At 36.2% G+C, this 21,005-nt stretch overlaps 1 protein-coding gene across 3 annotated transcripts in view; it reads left to right on the top strand.

Moving 5' to 3' along the window:
- Positions 1-21,005, top strand: part of LOC124362527 (mucin-5AC-like) — a 200,124-nt gene that overhangs the window by 141,841 nt on the left and 37,278 nt on the right. For all 3 annotated transcript variants that reach the window (XR_006922470.1, XM_046817111.1, XM_046817110.1), the window contains exon 10: positions 10,775-10,823. Coding sequence is in view for 2 of the 3 variants with exons in the window: in XM_046817111.1 (XP_046673067.1) it covers positions 10,775-10,823 (49 nt within the window). In the remaining variant the exon portion in view is untranslated. The remainder of the gene's footprint in view (positions 1-10,774; positions 10,824-21,005) is intronic.

Genomic DNA, 21,005 nt, shown 5'->3' with positions numbered 1-21,005 from the left:
GCTTATTTCTTAAGGTGAGATTCACAAAGTAAACAGTAACATTAGAAAAAGAGATTATACTACGCACAACTACTAGCTTGAGATTTTACTAGCTTGTTCGTAAAATTGACTTTACTACGGCTCCCAAATTAAAACTAAATGATCAAGAGCTAGAATACTCTGAGAAAGTTAAAAATCTAGGACTTATTATTGACAAACACTTGAGATGGACTGAACAGGCTTCTTTGACATGTAATAGGGTCTTTGCCGGTGTTCACTGCCTTAAGCGGCTGGCTTCATATCTACCCCAGAAAGTTAAAATAATGCTGATAAAGACTCTTGTACTGCCTCACTTCAACTACTGTGACATAGTCATTAATGACATGACTGTGGAGCTTTCAAATAGACTCCAGCGTGCTCAGAACTTTTGCATTAGGTTCATTTTCAATCTCAGACGTGATGATCACGTAACGCCCTACTTCAATCAATTATCTATCTTAAAATTAAAAGACCTTCGAGACTATCACTCACTCATTCTGTTGCACGCTCTTTTAAATACAAATTGTCCTAGTTATCTTTCAAACAACTTTCGATTTATGTCTAAATAAGTGAAAGAAGTACAAGGAGGGGTACATCCTTATTATCTATCCCAATTCATCGAACAACTACCTTTAGCAAATCGTTTACAGTTTCTGCCTGTCGATTGTGGAATGCTTTACCCGTGAACATCAGAGCCATCGATAAGCGCGCTCGCTTTGGGGCGGAGGTCAGGGCCTTGATGCTGGGGGCTCAGGGGGTATAGCGATTGGCGGCTTTGGTGTGCGGTACTTAGGGCAATTGCATGCAAGTTGAATGAATGCGAGTGTGTGTCTTGCGATATTATTGTAAATTTGTATATAGTTACACTAATTATTAATGATTGTTTTAATATAGTTTGATTGTTTTAAGATTCATTTAATATATATTGTAAATAAATAGATTAAGTTTTAGTTATAAATGTATTCATATATATGTTAGTTTAATTTTTATGAGGTTAAGTGGTAGAGAGGACTTTATAGTCCTAACTTCACCTCTAATAAAGTCATTTTTCATTTCATTTCATTTCACAACAAGGTATTCGAATGTTATCGCCGACCTTTCCTCCGACCACGCCGACTGATAAACTCAGGTTGTCATTGATAATACCAAAGTCAAACACTTATAAGTTTGAAAATATCTAATTTCACGGTACCTAACTTATCGCAGACATAATGTACCTTGAGGGTGGAAGAAGTTGGCGATGAGTTCCTAATGTTAAAATGCGTTTTCTATTTTCACATGTTATGAATCTTCTCCTCTTCTAGACTATGGCCAATATTATAATTCTTGAATCTTTTTGGTGTTCACCATAAATTTAATTAAGTGTCAGCTACAAACTTCTGTAATTCAGTTTAATGTACCTCTCCAATAGATCTTTCTTGATAATTAATTAGGGAAGACAACTGTTAGACATTTCTTTTCTCAGTTATCCTTGACTACATGATACATCATTGGTTTTGCCTTAACTCATTGGTTGTGAGACACTCTGTATAGCCTACTGGTGGTCGATTGTTCTCGGCAATTTTTCGATCTAGACTCGGTTTATTCAATTTGTCCTTTTCAGATCCAATCGTAGAGTGCTGATAGCCTACAGAAGACTATGAAGTAGAAAAAATTCACAATATGTCAACATCACAAGGCCACACAACTACACAATGACCTTGATGCTATACAGGTGCAACATTGTTTGAGTTGTAAACAGCAATAAATACATGAATTATTTTTATTTTTAAATTCTATCTAAAATCCTGGCAACCGTATAGTCAAAATTCAATATTTGAGAAAGATATTTGTATTTCGTGGCTAGAGCTATGGAGAGTGCAGGTATTAAAATTATTCCCTGTAGCTATAAAGTGTGTATTATTTGCGTAAGTGGCGGCCTAGTGAAGCAAAGATGCACATTTGCTCGCACAAACCGGTTAGACTCGGGGCAGGGTTTCACGTGTATTGAATGGTAATGCAGTTCCACTGCCGTGTGCTAGTCGAAGTCTAGGGACTTGGACCCGAACATTGTGATTTGTTCTAAGCAGGATATTCTACTGCATGCTTCATGTGTCAAGTGGTAACCAGAACAATGTGATTGACGAACTAGAAGTGATCATTTTGTTACAAAGATAAACTAACCCAAAACAATTGAAATCGCTTAATTCGACTACGTTAACCTCAGCTCTGATGCTCTCCTTTTTGGCATAATACCTCAGTGTTATAGTAGAAATGCAAAATGGGATAACAATTATTTTTTATTTTCTCTATATCCAACCCATACTAGGTAAAGAATCAAACTTTATAACGCTACAGATGATTCTGAAGCTTTAACACACTTGCAAAACTTCTCTGTGCTTTGTTTCACTCTTATAATAAAATTCGACATTTTTAGTGAAACATAAAATAATTATAATGCAGGCCAATATGTAAAACGAATAATCATTATACACTCAAGCATGGCTTTATTACTGTAAACTAGATACTTCATTCTCGCTGTGGACTATTAAGTATTTGCAGTAAATATGTTAAACTGAACCTTCTTTAAATTTGTTTAACCTAAATTTGGTTTATTCTGGAGAATAATTTTTTTCTCATCTTCCATTAGAAGTTTACTTTTATGAACGTTTTTTTGTCCGTATAACACACTGATGGCTTCTTTCAAAAATAGTTTGTCTCAATTGCTTCTTCCTCGATACCTAAAACTGATAGACATGTTTTTCAGATTACAAATTCCTTTAATCTACTGGACCTAGTTCATCCTAGTACAATAAGGGTGCTGAATAATTCTTACTGACCGCTAGAATGTTGATGAAGTATTGCAAGACGAATGTACCGGAAGTAATCATCAAGGTGTATACCTCCATTAGAGATGAATATTACCCTCAATGTTGTAACTGTCTAGGAACTCTTCACCATCGTGTTGGAGGTGAGGACGACTGTAATTCAGTTGAGAAAGAATGGAATGTGGAAAAAATATTTATTCTACCAAAACACTTTTTTCAGAGTTCAGTTTAGGGACGTTTTTTATTGTCAATGGTAAATCAGCTACAAACACATTCATAATAAATTTTTCATTCAAGAGGTGATAGAAAATATTATAATCTGGTTACAAGATTGCTTGTATAACAATAATCTAATTAGTCCAGGACACTACTTAATTCAGCGCCATTATAGTTCTATCAAAGCTTACATACATTTTGGTAACAAATTATGTTTTACAATGCTAGGCAGTAAATCGTTTAAGATATTAATTTGTTCAAGAAGCCAAAGAAAACAAGCAATAATATATTACTAACAATTAACAAAGTAATCATAGTTCACAACATGCACGTCACAACAGATACGCTCTCTAGCCTTACAAAGGATTTGGAAGCAATTGTGTTAAATCATGGGAAATGCGTATCAAAGAAATGTATTAGGAAACTATGCAAATCTTTGTGTTGTTTATAACAGTTGTGGTTAATAACGTTTGAAATTTATAGTACAACGGTGCTTTGCTTTACACCATGAACTTGTCTAGACACGATGAGTGCTATGTTTGAATTTTTAAACAAACAAAAAAAAGTTTAAGAAAAACTATAATATAGTTTTTTTTAGATTAATAGCCTTTTTAACAAATATGTATTTAATTATTAGGTGGAAAAATGACTTAATAGTTACAAAGTATTGTTGTAAAATTGTTGGCATTAATATTTCGTACAACAAATAGACATTTAGATAGATAACTAAACATTAACATAGCACTTATAAAAACTCGGTTTTTTACTTAATTAAGAAGTTGAGAGTCAGCCAATGTTATATCAGTGGCAGTAAATCCATCGTATTCTTCTTTAATGACCACTCCTGGGGCTACAATGTTTGTCAGTTGATTCATTATTCCCGCTTTAGTGACCGTAATTGTGTTGAAAATTGCCACTTTGTCATTATAATACGGTAACAAGGTTGGAATTACAGCTTTTTCATAATTAATTGTGCAGGAAATTAAATCCATTTAAATACCGTTGAGAAGCAACTAGCAGTTACCCGTTGCTTCGCACGCAATTTCGCAGGCTTCTTTGCACTCGTATGATCATTACACGTTTTGGTTCGATTGAATTATATTTCCCACGCAAATGTAGAGTTTCCCTTGTTACCACGATCAAGGAAATATGTCAAAAGGTGTATATTTATGGCCATTTCAATTTACTCCGGTCTTATTATTTTTATCTGCCTCAGTTGATTTCGTCTTGTTTCCCCGATCATGAAAATGTATACACATACATGAGAAGCCTACTTTTTCGGCCAAAAGACAACTAAGAGGATTTCATTTAACAGTCTTTAAATTTGTATTGAAAGTTAGATAGTAACTTTGTCTTTGATGTCTACAGTACAGACCAAGCACTGCATACTTAATATTTGCTAAAATAGAGTTAAAACTTTAATTGTACTAACACTTTTAATTTTCTTACTTACTCTATGCTCAACAGCGGTTGCATAAAGGTTGAAATAAACAATATTGTTACTATCACGCTTACTCTAATGCTTTCTCAAGTCTAAAATGCAAACAAATTAATACAGTGGTTAAATTAACAAAAAATATGGTTGTACACATAAAACGCTGTACACAGGACAGTTGATTACATTTAACAGGTTTCTCCACTCCAAATAACAAAATTTGTTTCATGTAATGCAACTTTAGAAATCAAGATGGGACTTTCGCAACTTTAGAGACCAGCGTTGCCCAGAAAGTTTTCGAGACAGGAACATGCCGGTATGTTAACCAGGGACCCTAAGAATGTTCATTTAAAATTTCAATGCGATCGGCCCAGTAGTGATTGAGCATACTTTCAACTATATTATACTATTGTATTGTTGTTTCTGAAAGATAAACTCCATACTATAATTTATTCTGATTAGATATAAAATTCCACTTTTTACATAATTCTATAATTATTATCGTACTATAAAAATTTGAATAGTAAGGTTTACTGAATATTTTTGTTTCTGTAAGCAAATAGTAGTGATTAAGACTGGAATATAGTCTACTGAAAGTGTCTATGTAAATTGTTACTCACCTTTTACAAACCTTATTTTTGGTTTTTGATACAGGTTTTGATTTATGTTAAATTATTTTCATTCACGCACATATACAAGAAGACCTATCATACCACGTTCCAGTTTGGATCATTGATAGTTTAAAAATATATACGAATTAGATGTTTCACGTGTTTCTGTTTTTCACCAACTTCTGTATATTTTTAAAACAACCCACGACTCCAGACTGGGCGATAAAGTACATAACCTGAGAAGTCCTCCTATATCGTTCTATGACTGAAGATAATTTAACATAAAACGAAACCTGTATCAAAAACCAGTAATAAGGAAAGGAGAGTAATCCTTTACATATTAACAAAACAATCCAGAGGCTTTCGTTATAAAAACATATTAATTAGGTATTGCTTATAGTCTTCAGATATGGTGCCAGTGACAAAAAACTAACCATTTTAATTTCTTGTATTAACTTTACCTGCTGATAATTTACCAACTACTGTAGTAAATTTCACGGACATTCATATTAGCTCTAAGAAGATTACTAAATATTGTTTCGCTGTCCAAACGTATAGCTCCCAGTAGTTTGTAACATACTGAAGATGTCGGAGCCAAACGCGTCATTTCCTCACAGTAGATATTTAGATGCGGCTGTAGCTCTCCACACCACTTTAAAGTTGCAAACAAACACAAACAAATACCGCAATTTTGCACACATGTGCATGTTACATAATCATTTTTACGAATGAGTCTCTGTTAAAAATATAGAGAACGGAGGCGCACAACTGAGAATTTAACCTTGAAGGAAACAGGATTTTTCGCTGATTTTTTTGTATCACTAATGGCAAATGTCCGGAAAATCCTGTTTCCTTCTCAATCCTTCCATCGTAAAAAAAATAAACTTCAGACAATTAAACCGCATTATTTAGCTAGTCCTCCAATATCCGAATGAAACTCTGAGACATAAACATTGTTGGCGTACACAAATATTTTATTTTATTCATCAACGTATTCTCATAATCTTATTTACATTGTATTTCAACTTTTAAAATTATTTCGGAAACCAGCTTTATTAAAATTGTTACAACTGGATTGTTTTCTGGATTATTTATTGGTCATTTAAACTGTTTCTTGTATCGTGATTAAATATTAATAAAATAAGTAAGTTCACTGTGACATCATTAAAACGTATACGATGCTCAAAAATACACGATGCAGCACTTCTCTGTTCTTTGCGTTTTACAATTGCTTATGTGAAATATTTGAAAACTGTTTCCCATTCTTTCCCTCGTGGGGCAAGGAAAGTGACGCGTTTCCATTTCGAGGTCGTTTTGAGGTGACTTCTGATCGAGCGGTCACGACGTGACGGACGGGACGCGCGGGAGATCTGACGTAAAGAATATGGAAGGAAGGAAGGTGTGTCGGCCCGGGCCCAGGCCCTACCTCTGTCAGCGGCATTGACCCACTAATTACCTCGACAGCCTGTCACAGTCGCCGCCATTTTGTCTCTAACTGTCGACAGTTCTCCGACATTGTATGGCTTTATGGTCTGGTCTTATATCTACATTAGGGGGAAGGGGTATGTACCGTCAGCGCGTTTTGGAAGTAGTCTGCTTACAAATCACTCATTCAGGCACCTTACGAGACCGCTTGACATGGGTGTAGCCAACGAGTGGGTCCAAGGGGTCCGGTCCCTCCCAAATTTTCAATTTTTTCATTTACTTATTAGTAAACGATTATTATTATTTAAATAATTCAGTATTAAAGACATTTACTGCTGAAAGATATTTCTCAACAAGGAAACGGGCCAAGAACTTTTTAAGGAAGAAAATGGGCCATCCCCATTTCTCTCTGTGCATTTCGGGAAAATATCAATTGTCTGGAACCCCTCCCCCACCAAATTCTTTTTCCTGGCCGTAGTCAGAACGTATTCTTGCCGCTTGAGATTTTGAGTAGGCAATCTCGAAAATTGCAATAGCTTGCAAGGAACTGAGTCAGGTAGAAGTTTACGTCTCTGTGTGTCTACTTCAGTCACATTTGTGGGTTTCTAATCAAACTGAAGTCACCTCTCTTGTCTTCGTTTTTTTCTTTTTGTTCTCAGTGGTGCTTACTCGCAGGGACGAGCGAATTTGTCTAATTTTTATTTGTCTTTATAAAGAGGAAATCGCTGTGAATGGCTTCACAACTTTGACGACTAAACTGTAAAGCACCCCTTCTCAGAACGTGGAAAACACGCCATAGTATATCTCGCAACTGTAGTGACATGGCTTCACAACTTTGACGACTAAACTGTAAAGCACCCCTTCTCAGAACGTGGAAAACACGCCATAGTATATCTCGCAACTGTAGTGATATGGCTTCACAACTTTGACGACTAAACTGTAAAGCACCCCTTCTCAGAACGTGGAAAACACGCCATAGTATATCTCGCAACTGTAGTGACATGGCTTCACAACTTTGACGACTAAACTGTAAAGCACCCCTTCTCAGAACGTGGAAAACACGCCATAGTATATCTCGCAACTGTAGTGACATGGCTTCACAACTTTGACGACTAAAACTGTAAAGCACCCCTTCTCAGAACGTGGAAAACACGCCATAGTATATCTCGCAACTGTAGTGACATGGCTTCACAACTTTGACGACTAAACTGTAAAGCACCCCTTCTCAGAACGTGGAAAACACGCCATAGTATATCTCGCAACTGTAGTGATATGGCTTCACAACTTTGACGACTAAACTGTAAAGCACCCCTTCTCAGAACGTGGAAAACACGCCATAGTATATCTCGCAACTGTAGTGACATGGCTTCACAACTTTGACGACTAAACTGTAAAGCACTCCTTCTCAGAACGTGGAAAACACGCCATAGTATATCTCGCAACTGTAGTGATATGGCTTCACAACTTTGACGACTAAACTGTAAAGCACCCCTTCTCAGAACGTGGAAAACACGCCATAGTATATCTCGCAACTGTAGTGACATGGCTTCACAACTTTGACGACTAAACTGTAAAGCACTCCTTCTCAGAACGTGGAAAACACGCCATAGTATATCTCGCAACTGTAGTGACATGGCTTCACAACTTTGACGACTAAACTGTAAAGCACCCCTTCTCAGAACGTGGAAAACACGCCATAGTATATCTCGCAACTGTAGTGAGTATATGGCTTCACAACTTTGACGACTAAACTGTAAAGCACCCCTTCTCAGAACGTGGAAAACACCCCATAGTATATCTCGCAACTGTAGTGACATGGCTTCACAACTTTGACGACTAAACTGTAAAGCAACCCCTTCTCAGAACGTGGAAAACACGCCATAGTATATCTCGCAACTGTAGTGATATGGCTTCACAACTTTGACGACTAAACTGTAAAGCACCCCTTCTCAGAACGTGGAAAACACGCCATAGTATATCTCGCAACTGTAGTGATATGGCTTCACAACTTTGACGACTAAACTGTAAAGCACTCCTTCTCAGAACGTGGAAAACACGCCATAGTATATCTCGCAACTGTAGTGACATGGCGTAACAATCAGCTGCCTCGTGCGTGCCTCAAGCCAAAGTAATCAGGTTGTTGGTGTACCTCGTCTGCGGCCATAGGTACTACTGCAGTGCCATCAGTTATGTTGACCTTATTAATCTCTATCTCGAGATACAGTATTCTAACTGCTTATGCTTCTGTTAAATTTATTTAAACCATTTTATTTATTTCGTTCAGTATAAAATTAGAAATTGGGAATATCCATAGTAGGGAATATGGATGCGAATGAATTCAGTGAATCAGATAACTCTTTGGATACCCTTCCATTTCGATCTCTACTAAATTTATTCCGGCTGACGATCGAGTTTATTCCTAGGATGAATTCCTCTATCGATTTCAAGCAAACTCAAGTTAATTGATTATACAATGTAAATTGGCTCTCCGCTCCTGGATATAAGCAAACAAATATGGTGTATACAATCGGTTTAATAGTGATTTATTCATGTTCTGTGAAATAGTAAGAATAATGTACCTATTCTGTTTATTCTTGAGATAGTTGCAGAAATTCTGAGAAAGGATTTGTTTGGACTGATCGTTTATCTACTGGAACAGACATGTGGCCCAAATACATGTAGTTGTTGACGCTAAAATAACCGCGTAAGTATGGGTCCACGACAACCCAAACAGAGGTAGTTTGTTTGCGGTATCCCGCCTGGCCTTCGGCTATTCCAAATTTCTATTTACGACTGCCGGACTGTCCGTACCTCATTCACTAATCAGTAACCAGTTTGTTGCCCGCGGCGCCGCGGGGATTCCAGTTTACGCATGCGCGGGGATCTACGAGCAATAACTTACGTCGGGTCATTCATAGATAATCATTTGATCCAATCACGATTTGCATATCGAATGGAGAGTGCAGCGAGCAGTCAACATCGTTTGCCAGCTTTGCTATCTCTCACGCTAGTACATAAATAACGGGTTTTTACCACGTTCTGGTACAATTTCTAATTATTTTACTTCGAGTTAGGAATTAATTACTGGAACATAGTTTTTTCTTAACGATCATGGGTTCAATTTATAAATTGTGGATGTAAACTAGTGTATGTGTGTTTTGTATAATGAAACAGAGTTTAATCATTATATAGGCTAATTAAATACATTTCGTATCATCATTTTATTTTATGTATAAATTGAAATTGTGAATTCCATCTGAATGTACAATACTTCTATCAGGTAAGAAACAAGGAAGAAGTGTAAATTGCTGTACAGAGTAGTATACACTGTATATACTAGATAAATGTATAATCCCGACAAATTATTTCAGATAAGTCAATTAGTAGTAGTAATGCGTGAAACAGTAAGAACACTAACTGTACTATATTCCCACCTGATGAAGAGATAGATTTCAATCCTCGAAACGTTGTTAAACATTTTGCAACATATAAAGATGTAAAATGTCAATGTCCGATATCGTATTATCCTTTCAGTAAGAAACAAATTATATTAAAGGAACTATGTATGTTCTTTATAACTTCCCTTCCCGAACCCTTATGAAAAATCGCTTTCATAGACACTCCAAGTCTATTTCTCGTTTTATCCTCAAGTTACCCTCATTATCTACTCTGTCACCCAGTAGCATACTGTCTGTGAACCAAGCTCGAAACTTCTAACTGAAGGCGCGAAGTTTAAAAACTGGATGAATTGTAATATTGCATCTGTTGTTCTTAAGTTTTGTTCACTGATAGGACTTTCCAAAGATTTTTAAAAGTGGCAATTATCTGCATACTGGGGCTGTAAAGGCCCTGAAGGACGGTTTTGTTGTGAAAAAATGTATAATTGCCTTACGTTATTTTACTGGACATACTTTTTTGGAGTTATCGATGTCTCTAAACAGATTTGTAAGCTTATTGTCGTGTAATGGTTTTTAAGGTTTTGTAAAAAACTGCTTTAAACTGTGATATATCTTTAGCTACAAAATAAATTGTTAACACCTTCATTGTGATACGAGTCATGTACCTTCTTTAGGACTGCTAGGATAGTAGTTGCGATCACCGTAATCAATCAGTCAATATACTGTATCAGGACCATACATATGGGGTACCTCGCCCCTGTGAAACACAAATGTGGCTGTCGTGTATACAATAGCGGTGCCATGTTACATATGCTTGGTCAAACCCATTCAATGATTTAACTAACCAATCAAACTTTGTTGCAGCGTAACAGTCCCACCTGCAGACTTGCCTGCAGCCAACAACGACATCCCGGTGAGTAAAACACATCTTCTTCATACTCACATTAACTGTATACTAGTAGCAAAGTCTCAGTAACTAAAAGTACCAACATGTTAGGGAAGAACTTGGGTTATGTTGTTTCGTATACAAAATGTGTAACTCACTCAAAGAAACATGATCCTAAACTCATTCGATGCAAGTTCTCGTATGCGATGAAAAGCGTCGGTGCTTATCCATGTATGAGAATGGATTAATCGTAGAATTGATATGAAATTTTGTTAAACTTTATTATATGTTTTTTTTAAACTTGACCCTGTGTTCTTTGGTAAGTAAATTAATTTGTTAGTAACATTTAATTTAATCTATCCACCCATCCACAAATTGTGATTCAACTGATTTGGAACTTTTCTTAGGTACACTCCTTACTTTTCTCACAGTTTGCATGACAGTAACTTTCAATTTTGAAGTATACGAGTATACAATGTTCACAATCATTGAGTTTCCTCTCATGCACTGGCAAGCACTGTTTAAGGGGTTTTAATTCTTTATCTTATTATCATAGTTGAGTTTATTTTGCTGCCTGGAAGTTCAGTGGAGCATTTAACTCCTTAAGGACTAATATGGAAGCCTCACCACGCGTCGTGTCGCAAGTTTCGCTAAGGTTGACTCTCAAGCCTATAACAGATCATTTCATTCTCGAGATTTTCTACGGTCAGATAGACAGACATGTAACATACAGAGTTAAATAATTACATCCCCTCGGCAAGCAAAAAGAGACAGAAATTGTGTCATAACCTACTGAGTGATAGGCTTCAATGACGCTCAGCCAAATTCTATAGTTGGAGATGAACTATCCCAGACCTCATTGTTGTCTAAGCAGAAATAAAGTTTTATGCAAAATTTAAAGTCTACTGATGATTTTTATCAAGATATCTTGCCACATGATTTCATTTACAATTTTGTTCCAGTTTTGTCAGATTTCAAAGAAATTAATTAATAAAAGTTCCGGGCAGTACGTAAGAATACGCTGAAATCATATATTTTTAACACTGAATTTCACTCTATCGTTTTTTCTGCTCTCTGTACGAATAATCTACAGATGTATCATGCTAACGCTCACCCAAATCTCATGGAGTGACATGCACCATCATCTACTCCGGTGATGATAATATATAAATGAAGCTGCATGCAAAATTTCAAACCTATAGGTCAGTTTGTTTTCGAGATATAATGCTGAGAGACAGACATAAATACACGTTCGCCAGACCTCGTATAATTTTACATTACATTCGCTAAGTCACTATTACTGTAAGTCAACACTTAGCCAACAAAAGTGTCGCTTAGTCAACACTTAGTCAATAATGTGATGTTGTGGTCACCTGTTGACTTAGTCGTGCCACAAACGTTTTAATCGGAAGTTCCACGAATATAAAAAATGAAATTTTCAACAACATTTATCTTAATATTTCAAGTTCCTAGCAATTGAGAGGATTTATATACATCCTTTTTTTTACAAAAGCCATGCTTTTATTAGTGTCCCAAATCGTTTATACTAAGAAGTTTTCATAACTCATCAAATATATAGGCTGGATGTTCATTTAATCTCTAATCGTTTTCCTCCGAACAACAATGATTAATTATTGATTTCCAGATGTTTAGAGCTCGTAACTTTCATCTCTTTCTTTGATATAGTCATCCCCATTTCTATCAGCCGAAGTCGCTTAACAATAGTGTTAATATCATACTAATATGTGCTTTCCTGTAGGTTATGATCTGAAGGTGTTGTATTTATGATTATGGTATACTAAATAGAATTCTAAGCTTTCATATTAGATACAATCATCCCTTTATATAATCTTTTATATATTGATCATTTCATTTTCAAACAAGATAAACACGTCGATAAAAATAAATAAAATGCATAGTAAATTCAAGTGTCAACTGAACATCTTAAAACATTCCGATTTTGTAGCATCTAAAATGTTTATACATTATAATTCACATATAACTGTACATAAAATTAACCTTACACATAAATCACATCCGCAAATGTTATAAATGGATACAACAAGGTAAGAGTACGCCACACCGCGTGTGTCGTAACAGGTTTTACTGAAATTGTTGCAAGTTTATAGCTCAGTTAATTCTCGAGATGTCATTTGGCCAGACAGGGAAGTAATGTTACAGCCTTAGGCAGACAACATGATATCTGCCAGCCTACTGAGTGGATGGACATGATCCTGCATCGAACTCATACTTGTCTACGTAGAAGTGAAGTGTCTTTAAAAATTTTAAATTTTAACGATGAATTGTTCTCGAGATATTTTGCGTATAATTAGACTACACAAAGGCTTGGCCAAATTCCATAGACAGCCATGTGCATCATCACGATCAAATATTACGTTGCCTTGTACAAATTACTTCCTATTCAAGACCATAGCTCAATTCATTCCTAAGATAACCTGCGGAAAAACATACAAGCAGACAGATAGACAGAAGAGGAGTTATCCACAATACTTAATGTTAGCTAAGCACAATACACAAAAATTCAAATTTTTGGCTCAATTGATTTTCGAGATATTACCCTGCGTTATAAGCTTTGCTAACGCTTAGCCGGATCCCATGGAGGGGCAAAAATGAAATTCCTCCAACCCTCGACTGATAAATTTCACTAACGTTCAGCCAATAAAATAGCAATCTATAATGCAACCCATATAATATATTAAATGACACTGCGTACATTGTGCGTTGTATTTGAGCGAAGTGTTTCATATGCATGCGTTATTAAAAGAAATCTGGGAGAGTGCAGTGGCATTCACATCCATGTAATCACTAACCATAAAGAGATTTCTAATTATAGAATAATGTATCTTTCTAAGTAAAACCCAATCTATATGCAGGAATTAATAGAGTTAATCATTAGTGATTTTGCGTCAGTTAAGCGCTAAAATCAACGTATTCGATCTGGCAAGGCCAGCCGGGTGAATGCATGCCTCAGAAGCAATTAGCCAATTAACATGAGCCTCACATGGCCATGTATTGGCGTCTAGCTGCACTCGTTGTCGATGCTATCTCAGTGATTATGCGAGAACACGATATCTTGTCTCTGTTCACGTTTAACTATCGTATTAGCAATTTCACACGTTTTAACGATAGAGAGAACCAGCTTTCAAGTGAGTTTTTTCTAATTTGTCTGAAAAACTTCCAAACAATTTATATCTTAGACTATTTGCCACATTGATGCTATTTTTGCTATCACACTTACAAGACCAAGCTAACATAAAATGGCAATAAGTATTTTTAAAGGGATACGTCGACTTCACCCGATTCACAGCCTACTTCAGTCATTATCAATGCTCTGACAGGACCTTCTTAAAACCGTCCGTTGTCTGTCTGTCTATCTGTCTGTACAATAACTCCAAGAAAGGTGCTAGAGACTTAATGTATATATGTTCCTCTTGGTCTGAGGAAAACTCTTGTTGATTTTGGGATCAAAAGGTTAATAAAATTGACAGTCCGTCCGATTGTGCGATAACTATTGATATAAAGGTCTTAGAGAACTGGTCCTTAGTACATTGGCTGTTCTTGTTCCGAGGAAACCGCCTGTTGATTTTGGGATCGAAAGGTCAATTGGCAGTCCGTCTGTTTGTGCGGTAACTATTGATATAAAGGTTCTAGAGATTTGAATTTTTTGAGAATAGGATTCTCTTGATCGTTTTGGGAGAATAGAGAATTTTGGTTTGTTTTGGGGTCAAAGGTTAAAGAACAGTCCGTCCGTGTATCTCTCAACCTGTCTTATAAGTCTTAATAGGAATGTTTTATAGACTTATATCTATTGATTTTGGGATCAAATACCAAAGAAAAGTCCGTCGGTCTATTTATCCGTATGAGCCATATATCTACAGTTACGTTCTGTCACGTCCTTCAATACCCCGTTTTATCGGGTTATTACAAGCAGAAGCGGTGGATGGCATTGATGTAACCTTGAATCCGGAGAGCACAGTCTTTGACATATGGAAAACTCGGCAATCGGAGCCATTAGACACCTAATATTGTTTTTATTTTTTTCATTTTTTTGTGATGGATGTTTTAAAAGAATAATATGATTTTTTATATTTGCCATCATTACTTGTTACAAAATTTATAATATTATTGCCACTCAACAAATGTGTATCCTACCTCAAGTCCTGTAACAGCTTAAGTCTAGGTAGAAGAAAATAAACCCAGGTATCACTGCAGAATTCAAGAACACAAACAATACGTCATACCCGCACCAGCGAAAGTGGAACAGGTTTGTAGCTATGGAACAATTTCATGAAACCACTTGAGTATGGAAAGATAATATGCCAAAAGTCTCATGACGAAAACTACTTCGAGAGCTACTGTTGGGAATTATTGTGACTACCGTTTGTGTCCCGATGTAAGGAAAATATCATATCAATAATCTCCAACGAAAGTGCTGAACGAGTCACAAACATAAAGGCAACGACACTGGATAAAGCATAAATAATTATCGCAGTAACACCCGTCAGTCTCACAAGCTAGCGAGTTTTTAGGTTCTTGACGACAGATTGGACAGCGTCTCAATCGATATGTGAAGAATGTCATCTTGATTCAGATATGCCCTCCATCTCACTTCTCTCGCGTAACTGGTCTTCATCAATATATTGGATGATCTTGGCAGTCTCAAACATTACGCAAAGCACAGAAGGATCAGTTACAACCGCGTCTTCAATATTGGTGGGTATAAAAGTATCCTCCCGAAACTAAATAACACGTTTTAAAAAATTGATTGGTTTGAATTTCAGTTTGGTTTCAACATATACAATGCTCCTTCTTCAGTGGTCTAGTTCTACTTTAAATCATATTCTCAGTCAACCTTAACTTCACAAATTGTTTACGACTATAACGATTCCGTTTAAGAAAGTAATCAGGTTGACTAAAACCCAACTAGGTTACATTATACTTTTCTTTTTCGTACGTATTTCTCATCCCTTACAGACGTAATTATCGCTGAGGTAAATTCCTGAACAGCAGTATAAAGAGAGAGAAGCATATAAGCCAAATTATAAATTTAAAACTGACTGTATAAACACAAACAATACGTAAAGAAAGTGGTAATGTTTATGGTTATAAGAGTTTATCAGCCAATTGATTTCACAGATGCAGAATCAAGGTGCAGGAAGAAATCCGTCTCACCCGACCAATGCAACAATGCTAGGGAGATCTTAATCATGGTTCGTAAACATTCTGACCTCGATGAAGCTCTAACAGATCCCAACACAATAGTAAGAGAGAATACCCATTCTAGGTCTGAGATAAGAACTTCACTATTAAGTTTGGAGTTTGTTTTTAATGATGGAGAGATTGTGAAGGAAACAGGGTTTTCCGTACCTTTTCCACCGTCCAGTGATTCAAAAAATCAGTAACACTACGTTTCGAAATCTGCAATGTTATATCTTACTCAGGTAAATAACTAACTTAACACATAATTACAATATAGGTTAAAATATGTGTCAACTACATGGATTCTAACTCTAAAACCAGCACTTATTAAAAAGAAAACACAACACTAGGTTTGAACCCACCGACCAACCACTTAGGACATGTACAGGAGTTGACACAAAACACGGTTGTCGTGATTGCGGACGTATGCGTGTCACAACACTCTGGTATGATTTGTTTATTTTAACCTAGATTGCAGTTACGTGTTAGGTTAGTTATTCATCTGAGAAAGAGATCACATTGCAGGTTTCGAAACGTGTAGTGTTACTTTTTTTGTATCACTGAACGATGGCAAATGTCCGGAATAATCCTGTTTCCTTTACACTCTTATGAAAAGAAACTGTTATTTTAGTAATCTTTAGATTTCGAAGGACAACTGTACAGGTTGTTAAAATGAAATAAATGAGAAGAATAACTGCAATAAAACAAAAAGAACTCCAGGTACGTGGATGAGTATTACTCCCCACCCACTCAACTCAACCACCCCCAATATTGAGGCCAAATTGCTTTAATGCTCTTATCAAATAACGGCGCAACCTATAGTCCTTTGTGTTATATTGATGTCTATTTAACAGTGGCAACCCTGTTGACAAATGATAATGCGATACGAGTATTTAAACAAATTAACCTATTTACGAGGTTTGAATAAATGGTTTAGAACCGTCTAAACTTTACGTATAAAAATATCTTTCAAAAGAGTTTTCCGGACCTTGTTAGTTGGCCACCGCAGACAACTACTATGGATACACCATGATAGATACTCAGGTACCAATACTCCAGTACGTGAGAGCAGAGAGCGGGGAAAATGTCCAGTTAATGGCTATTTACATTGACTCCCTACTGGACAGATTTATGGGTTGTTACGAGTTTCCCAAGAACGTTATCAGGGAAATCAGCGACAACTGGGCCACGGCTTCGCTGCGCCACAGAGCCGCGCCGGTATAAACTGGTATTTCCTGTCTTTGTCAGGAGCAGTCCCGCCCTAGTCTTCCACGGGCATTATTCAAATTAATTGTCAGGAAACATAACGTTTACCTAATTGAATATCAGCCCGCAAAGTACTAACCTGGAAGTGGTTTGGTAACAGGTGTTGAGGCTTAGGGCGGTAAAGAACTGTCTGATAAGATAGTGGATGAAACCCAAGAACAAAATCTCTTAAACAGTTAATTTGGGATGCAGCATTCACGTATTTCTTCAAACCATCAAGTGTTTTTGGTGTGTAATGGGAATAAAAAATATTGCCTATAAAGTGGGTACCATCACGTGGTTCTATATGTTTTAATTAGCTACCACACCCTTACATTTCTTGACACTTGATATGTTCAGAAACACCTACACAACTTTGAGTGCTGGATCAGTATATGTCAAGCATAATCCGATCTAAGTTTGAATACATTATAACTGAATATATGTATTACAGTAATTGTAATTCCAGTAATGGTTGTAGCGGCTTAAAATGTTCTTGTTCTCCACATATCAAGACCAATATGTCTCTCTTACTATATGTGTCATTATACTGACAAACCCGTATGTTCCCACTATCGACATACGTAGACACCACTATACCAATGTGGTTGGGTATGGGTTGATAACATTTTTGTATACACAGTTATCATAACATTTATTTGCACTACACTCTAGTTTGCCTTATATTCTCATTAGTTTCCTCCCTAACCATATTCAGCCTTCTGTGATGTAATACAAGTGATAGCAGTCTTCCGAGTAGCTGAAGATACTGGAAAACCCAGCCTAACCAGTCACCTAACATGTACTTGTATCCTTGAAGATTTATCAATACATAGTACATAATACATGATTATGTTAATTATTTCCCATTACGTGATGCTGCGTTGGCCCTTCAGAGATCTAGCATGCACATCTACAGTGTCCGAATCAACTCTTAGATAAGTTAATTGTAGTTCTTTACAATATACACTGTAGAATTCGTAATTCTAGCCCAGGGCTGGACTGAAAATCAGAAATATCCTACAGGTGCAGTCAAACTCTAAACTGTTTTCCTCCAACTTCCATCTCCCTGCTTTTTCTTCGCCTTTATATGCTCATATTCTTTCATCGTAATAAGGCCAAAGTTAATAAAAGGGACTAATAATTAAGTACCCTCTTGAAGTAATAAAGAAAACGAAAGGAAACGGAGAGGTGCCGAGACCGAGTGAGCGATTCACGTTCATTCACATTCCTCTTACATTACTTACATTTTCCACATTGACGGAATAAGGTACTTTCCCAAACTAAAACGTTTCATTTGTTTTCTCTCCATGGATGTTCTTCATACACGCAATGTGGATTATATCCCAATCTTATAAATAAAAATTAATCGTTAAATGTGTTGGTAAGCGCTAATCTCAAGAACGGCTGGATCAGTTCGGTTAATTCTTTTTGTAAAATGTCCATTGAAATCCGAGGAAGGTTTTTATGAAGCAAAATATAAGAAAAGTTACCTGGAATATTTTTAAATTCAGAAAAAATGTAGTTTTTACGTTTCATAATCCAAATTAAATCGGCGCTAAACAGCTGTTCACACCTTCAGTTTTATGTCGACAAATTGGCTGAAACATATGTTTACAATTAAATTTGATAAAATATTACGTAAACAGTGCTTAATCATTAGCGTAATGCAGATAGTAAATAAAAAGTTAATATCAACATTTTACTCCAGATCGCGTTACTGATGAATTTAAATCATCTAATGCATTTTATATAATTATTATTTAAACACTGTTATAAAACCAACCTTAATGAACAAAGTTAGGAATGTTTTCACATACGTTACTTTAAACTGATGGGCTTCCTTGACATTGTGATATGTCATTTTAACAGTGGCTTATGGGAAAACAGAGAAATTAATACTAACATGCCTCAACGTAACAAAAAACTTTTATTTTTGAATGTTGCGTAACCTTAATAAGGATTTCTCCTTATACCGAAAGTACATAGGAAATGGGTAGGACTTCTCCCTAGGCCGTAATAGGCTTCTCAGTCCTACTCATGTGTATATTTTCTTCATCAGGACAAAAAGGCAAATCTAACTTTGTCTCTGGAAATATTTGAGACGGAAAGTATATTACAGAAGCCCATAGTAGATGATTTTGACCAAAGTAGATTTCCAAGAACTGTATAATCGAACTATATAGTACTTTGATCGAGGCAATACGGCAAGCTAAATTGTGACTTAGTAAGTGAATTTAAACGACAACGATTCATTCTTTTCCGACTACAGTCCAAAAAACAAGACTTATGTCATCACACGCTCATCAAATACGAACATTGTTTTCTATAATCATATCTACATGCTTCCCATCAAACCCAATTGATTTGTGGATCAAGTGGATCAAGATTATATGTGTGATGATATTTTGTATCAAATACGGAATAGAATAGAAAATCCAAATATACAAATCAGTGAAGAAATTTACAACGAAGCATTGATTTCAATTGAGGACATGTGCTTGATGATGTCAAACAAACTATTAATTCAATTAGGCCTGGCCGCGCCCAATCGTCCAATGCATGATGCTTTTAACCAAGAGTTGCCAAAACCAACACTGTATGATCTCAACACTTTGAGAGAATTAATTCAAACAAACCTTCCACTGTTGAATTAACAACAGAAGTATGTATTTGATGCTCTTATGAAAGTAACAAATGATGAAACTGGAGGGATTTACTTCTTAGATGCACATGGTGGTACAGGAAATACATTTTTGGATTTAATTAATATTAGCAACAATTCGCTCACAAAATACAATTGCACTTGCACTCGCTTCGTCGGGAATCGCAGCAACTTTGCTTGAAGGTGGTCGAACAGCCCATTTTCCATACACTACAATTTCCATTAAATATGCAAAGCAATGAAACTCCAACCTGCAACATTTCGAAGAACTCTGCAATGGCAAAGGTTTTGCAGCAATGTAAATTGATTGTTTGGGATGAATGCACGATGGCACATAAACGATCTTTGGAGGCTTTAGACAGAACCTTAAAAGATCTACGGAGCAATCATAACCGATTTGGTGGTGCAATTATTTTATTAGCAGAAGATTTTCGTCAAACATTGCCAGTGATTCCACGATCAACGCCAGCTGATGAACTCAATGCATGTCTAAAGTCCTCCAACTTGAAACATGTCAAAGTACTTCATTTAAGCAAGAATATGCGTGTCGAGTTGCAAAATGACCAATTTCCTATAGACATGTTGACTGGCTGCATTAACTTTCCTTAAAGTCTCTGTCAGTCAACTCGATCAAACGATGAACTTATTCAGAAGGTGTTTTTCAAAATTACACAAAGCCATGATTGGTTGAGCGAACGAACTATATTGGCTGAAAAAAAAAAAAAAAAAAAAATACAGAGATGTAAATGAATTAAATTTCAATATTCAAGAACAAATTAGAGGCGAATCGAGGATATATAAATAAGTTGATTCGGCTACTAACCAAGATGATGTAGTCAACTATCCACAGGAATTTTTGAATTCGCTGGATTTGCCAGGATTGCAACCTCACAATTTTCAATTAAAGGTTGGATCGGTAGTTATAATGTTGAGAAATATCAACCAACCGTGTCTTTGCAACGGCACACGGTTAGCGATAAAAAAATTACTAAACAACGTGATAGTAGCAACTATACTGAAAGGAAAGTATAAAGGAGAAAATGGTTCTCATACTGCGCATCCCAATGATTCCGGCTGAT

This window comes from Homalodisca vitripennis, chromosome 5 (assembly GCF_021130785.1).
Source record: "Homalodisca vitripennis isolate AUS2020 chromosome 5, UT_GWSS_2.1, whole genome shotgun sequence".
NCBI classification, from domain to species: domain Eukaryota; kingdom Metazoa; phylum Arthropoda; class Insecta; order Hemiptera; family Cicadellidae; genus Homalodisca; species Homalodisca vitripennis.
The sequence above is the reverse complement of the archived record's forward strand: the minus strand, read 5'-3'. Positions and strand labels throughout refer to the sequence as shown.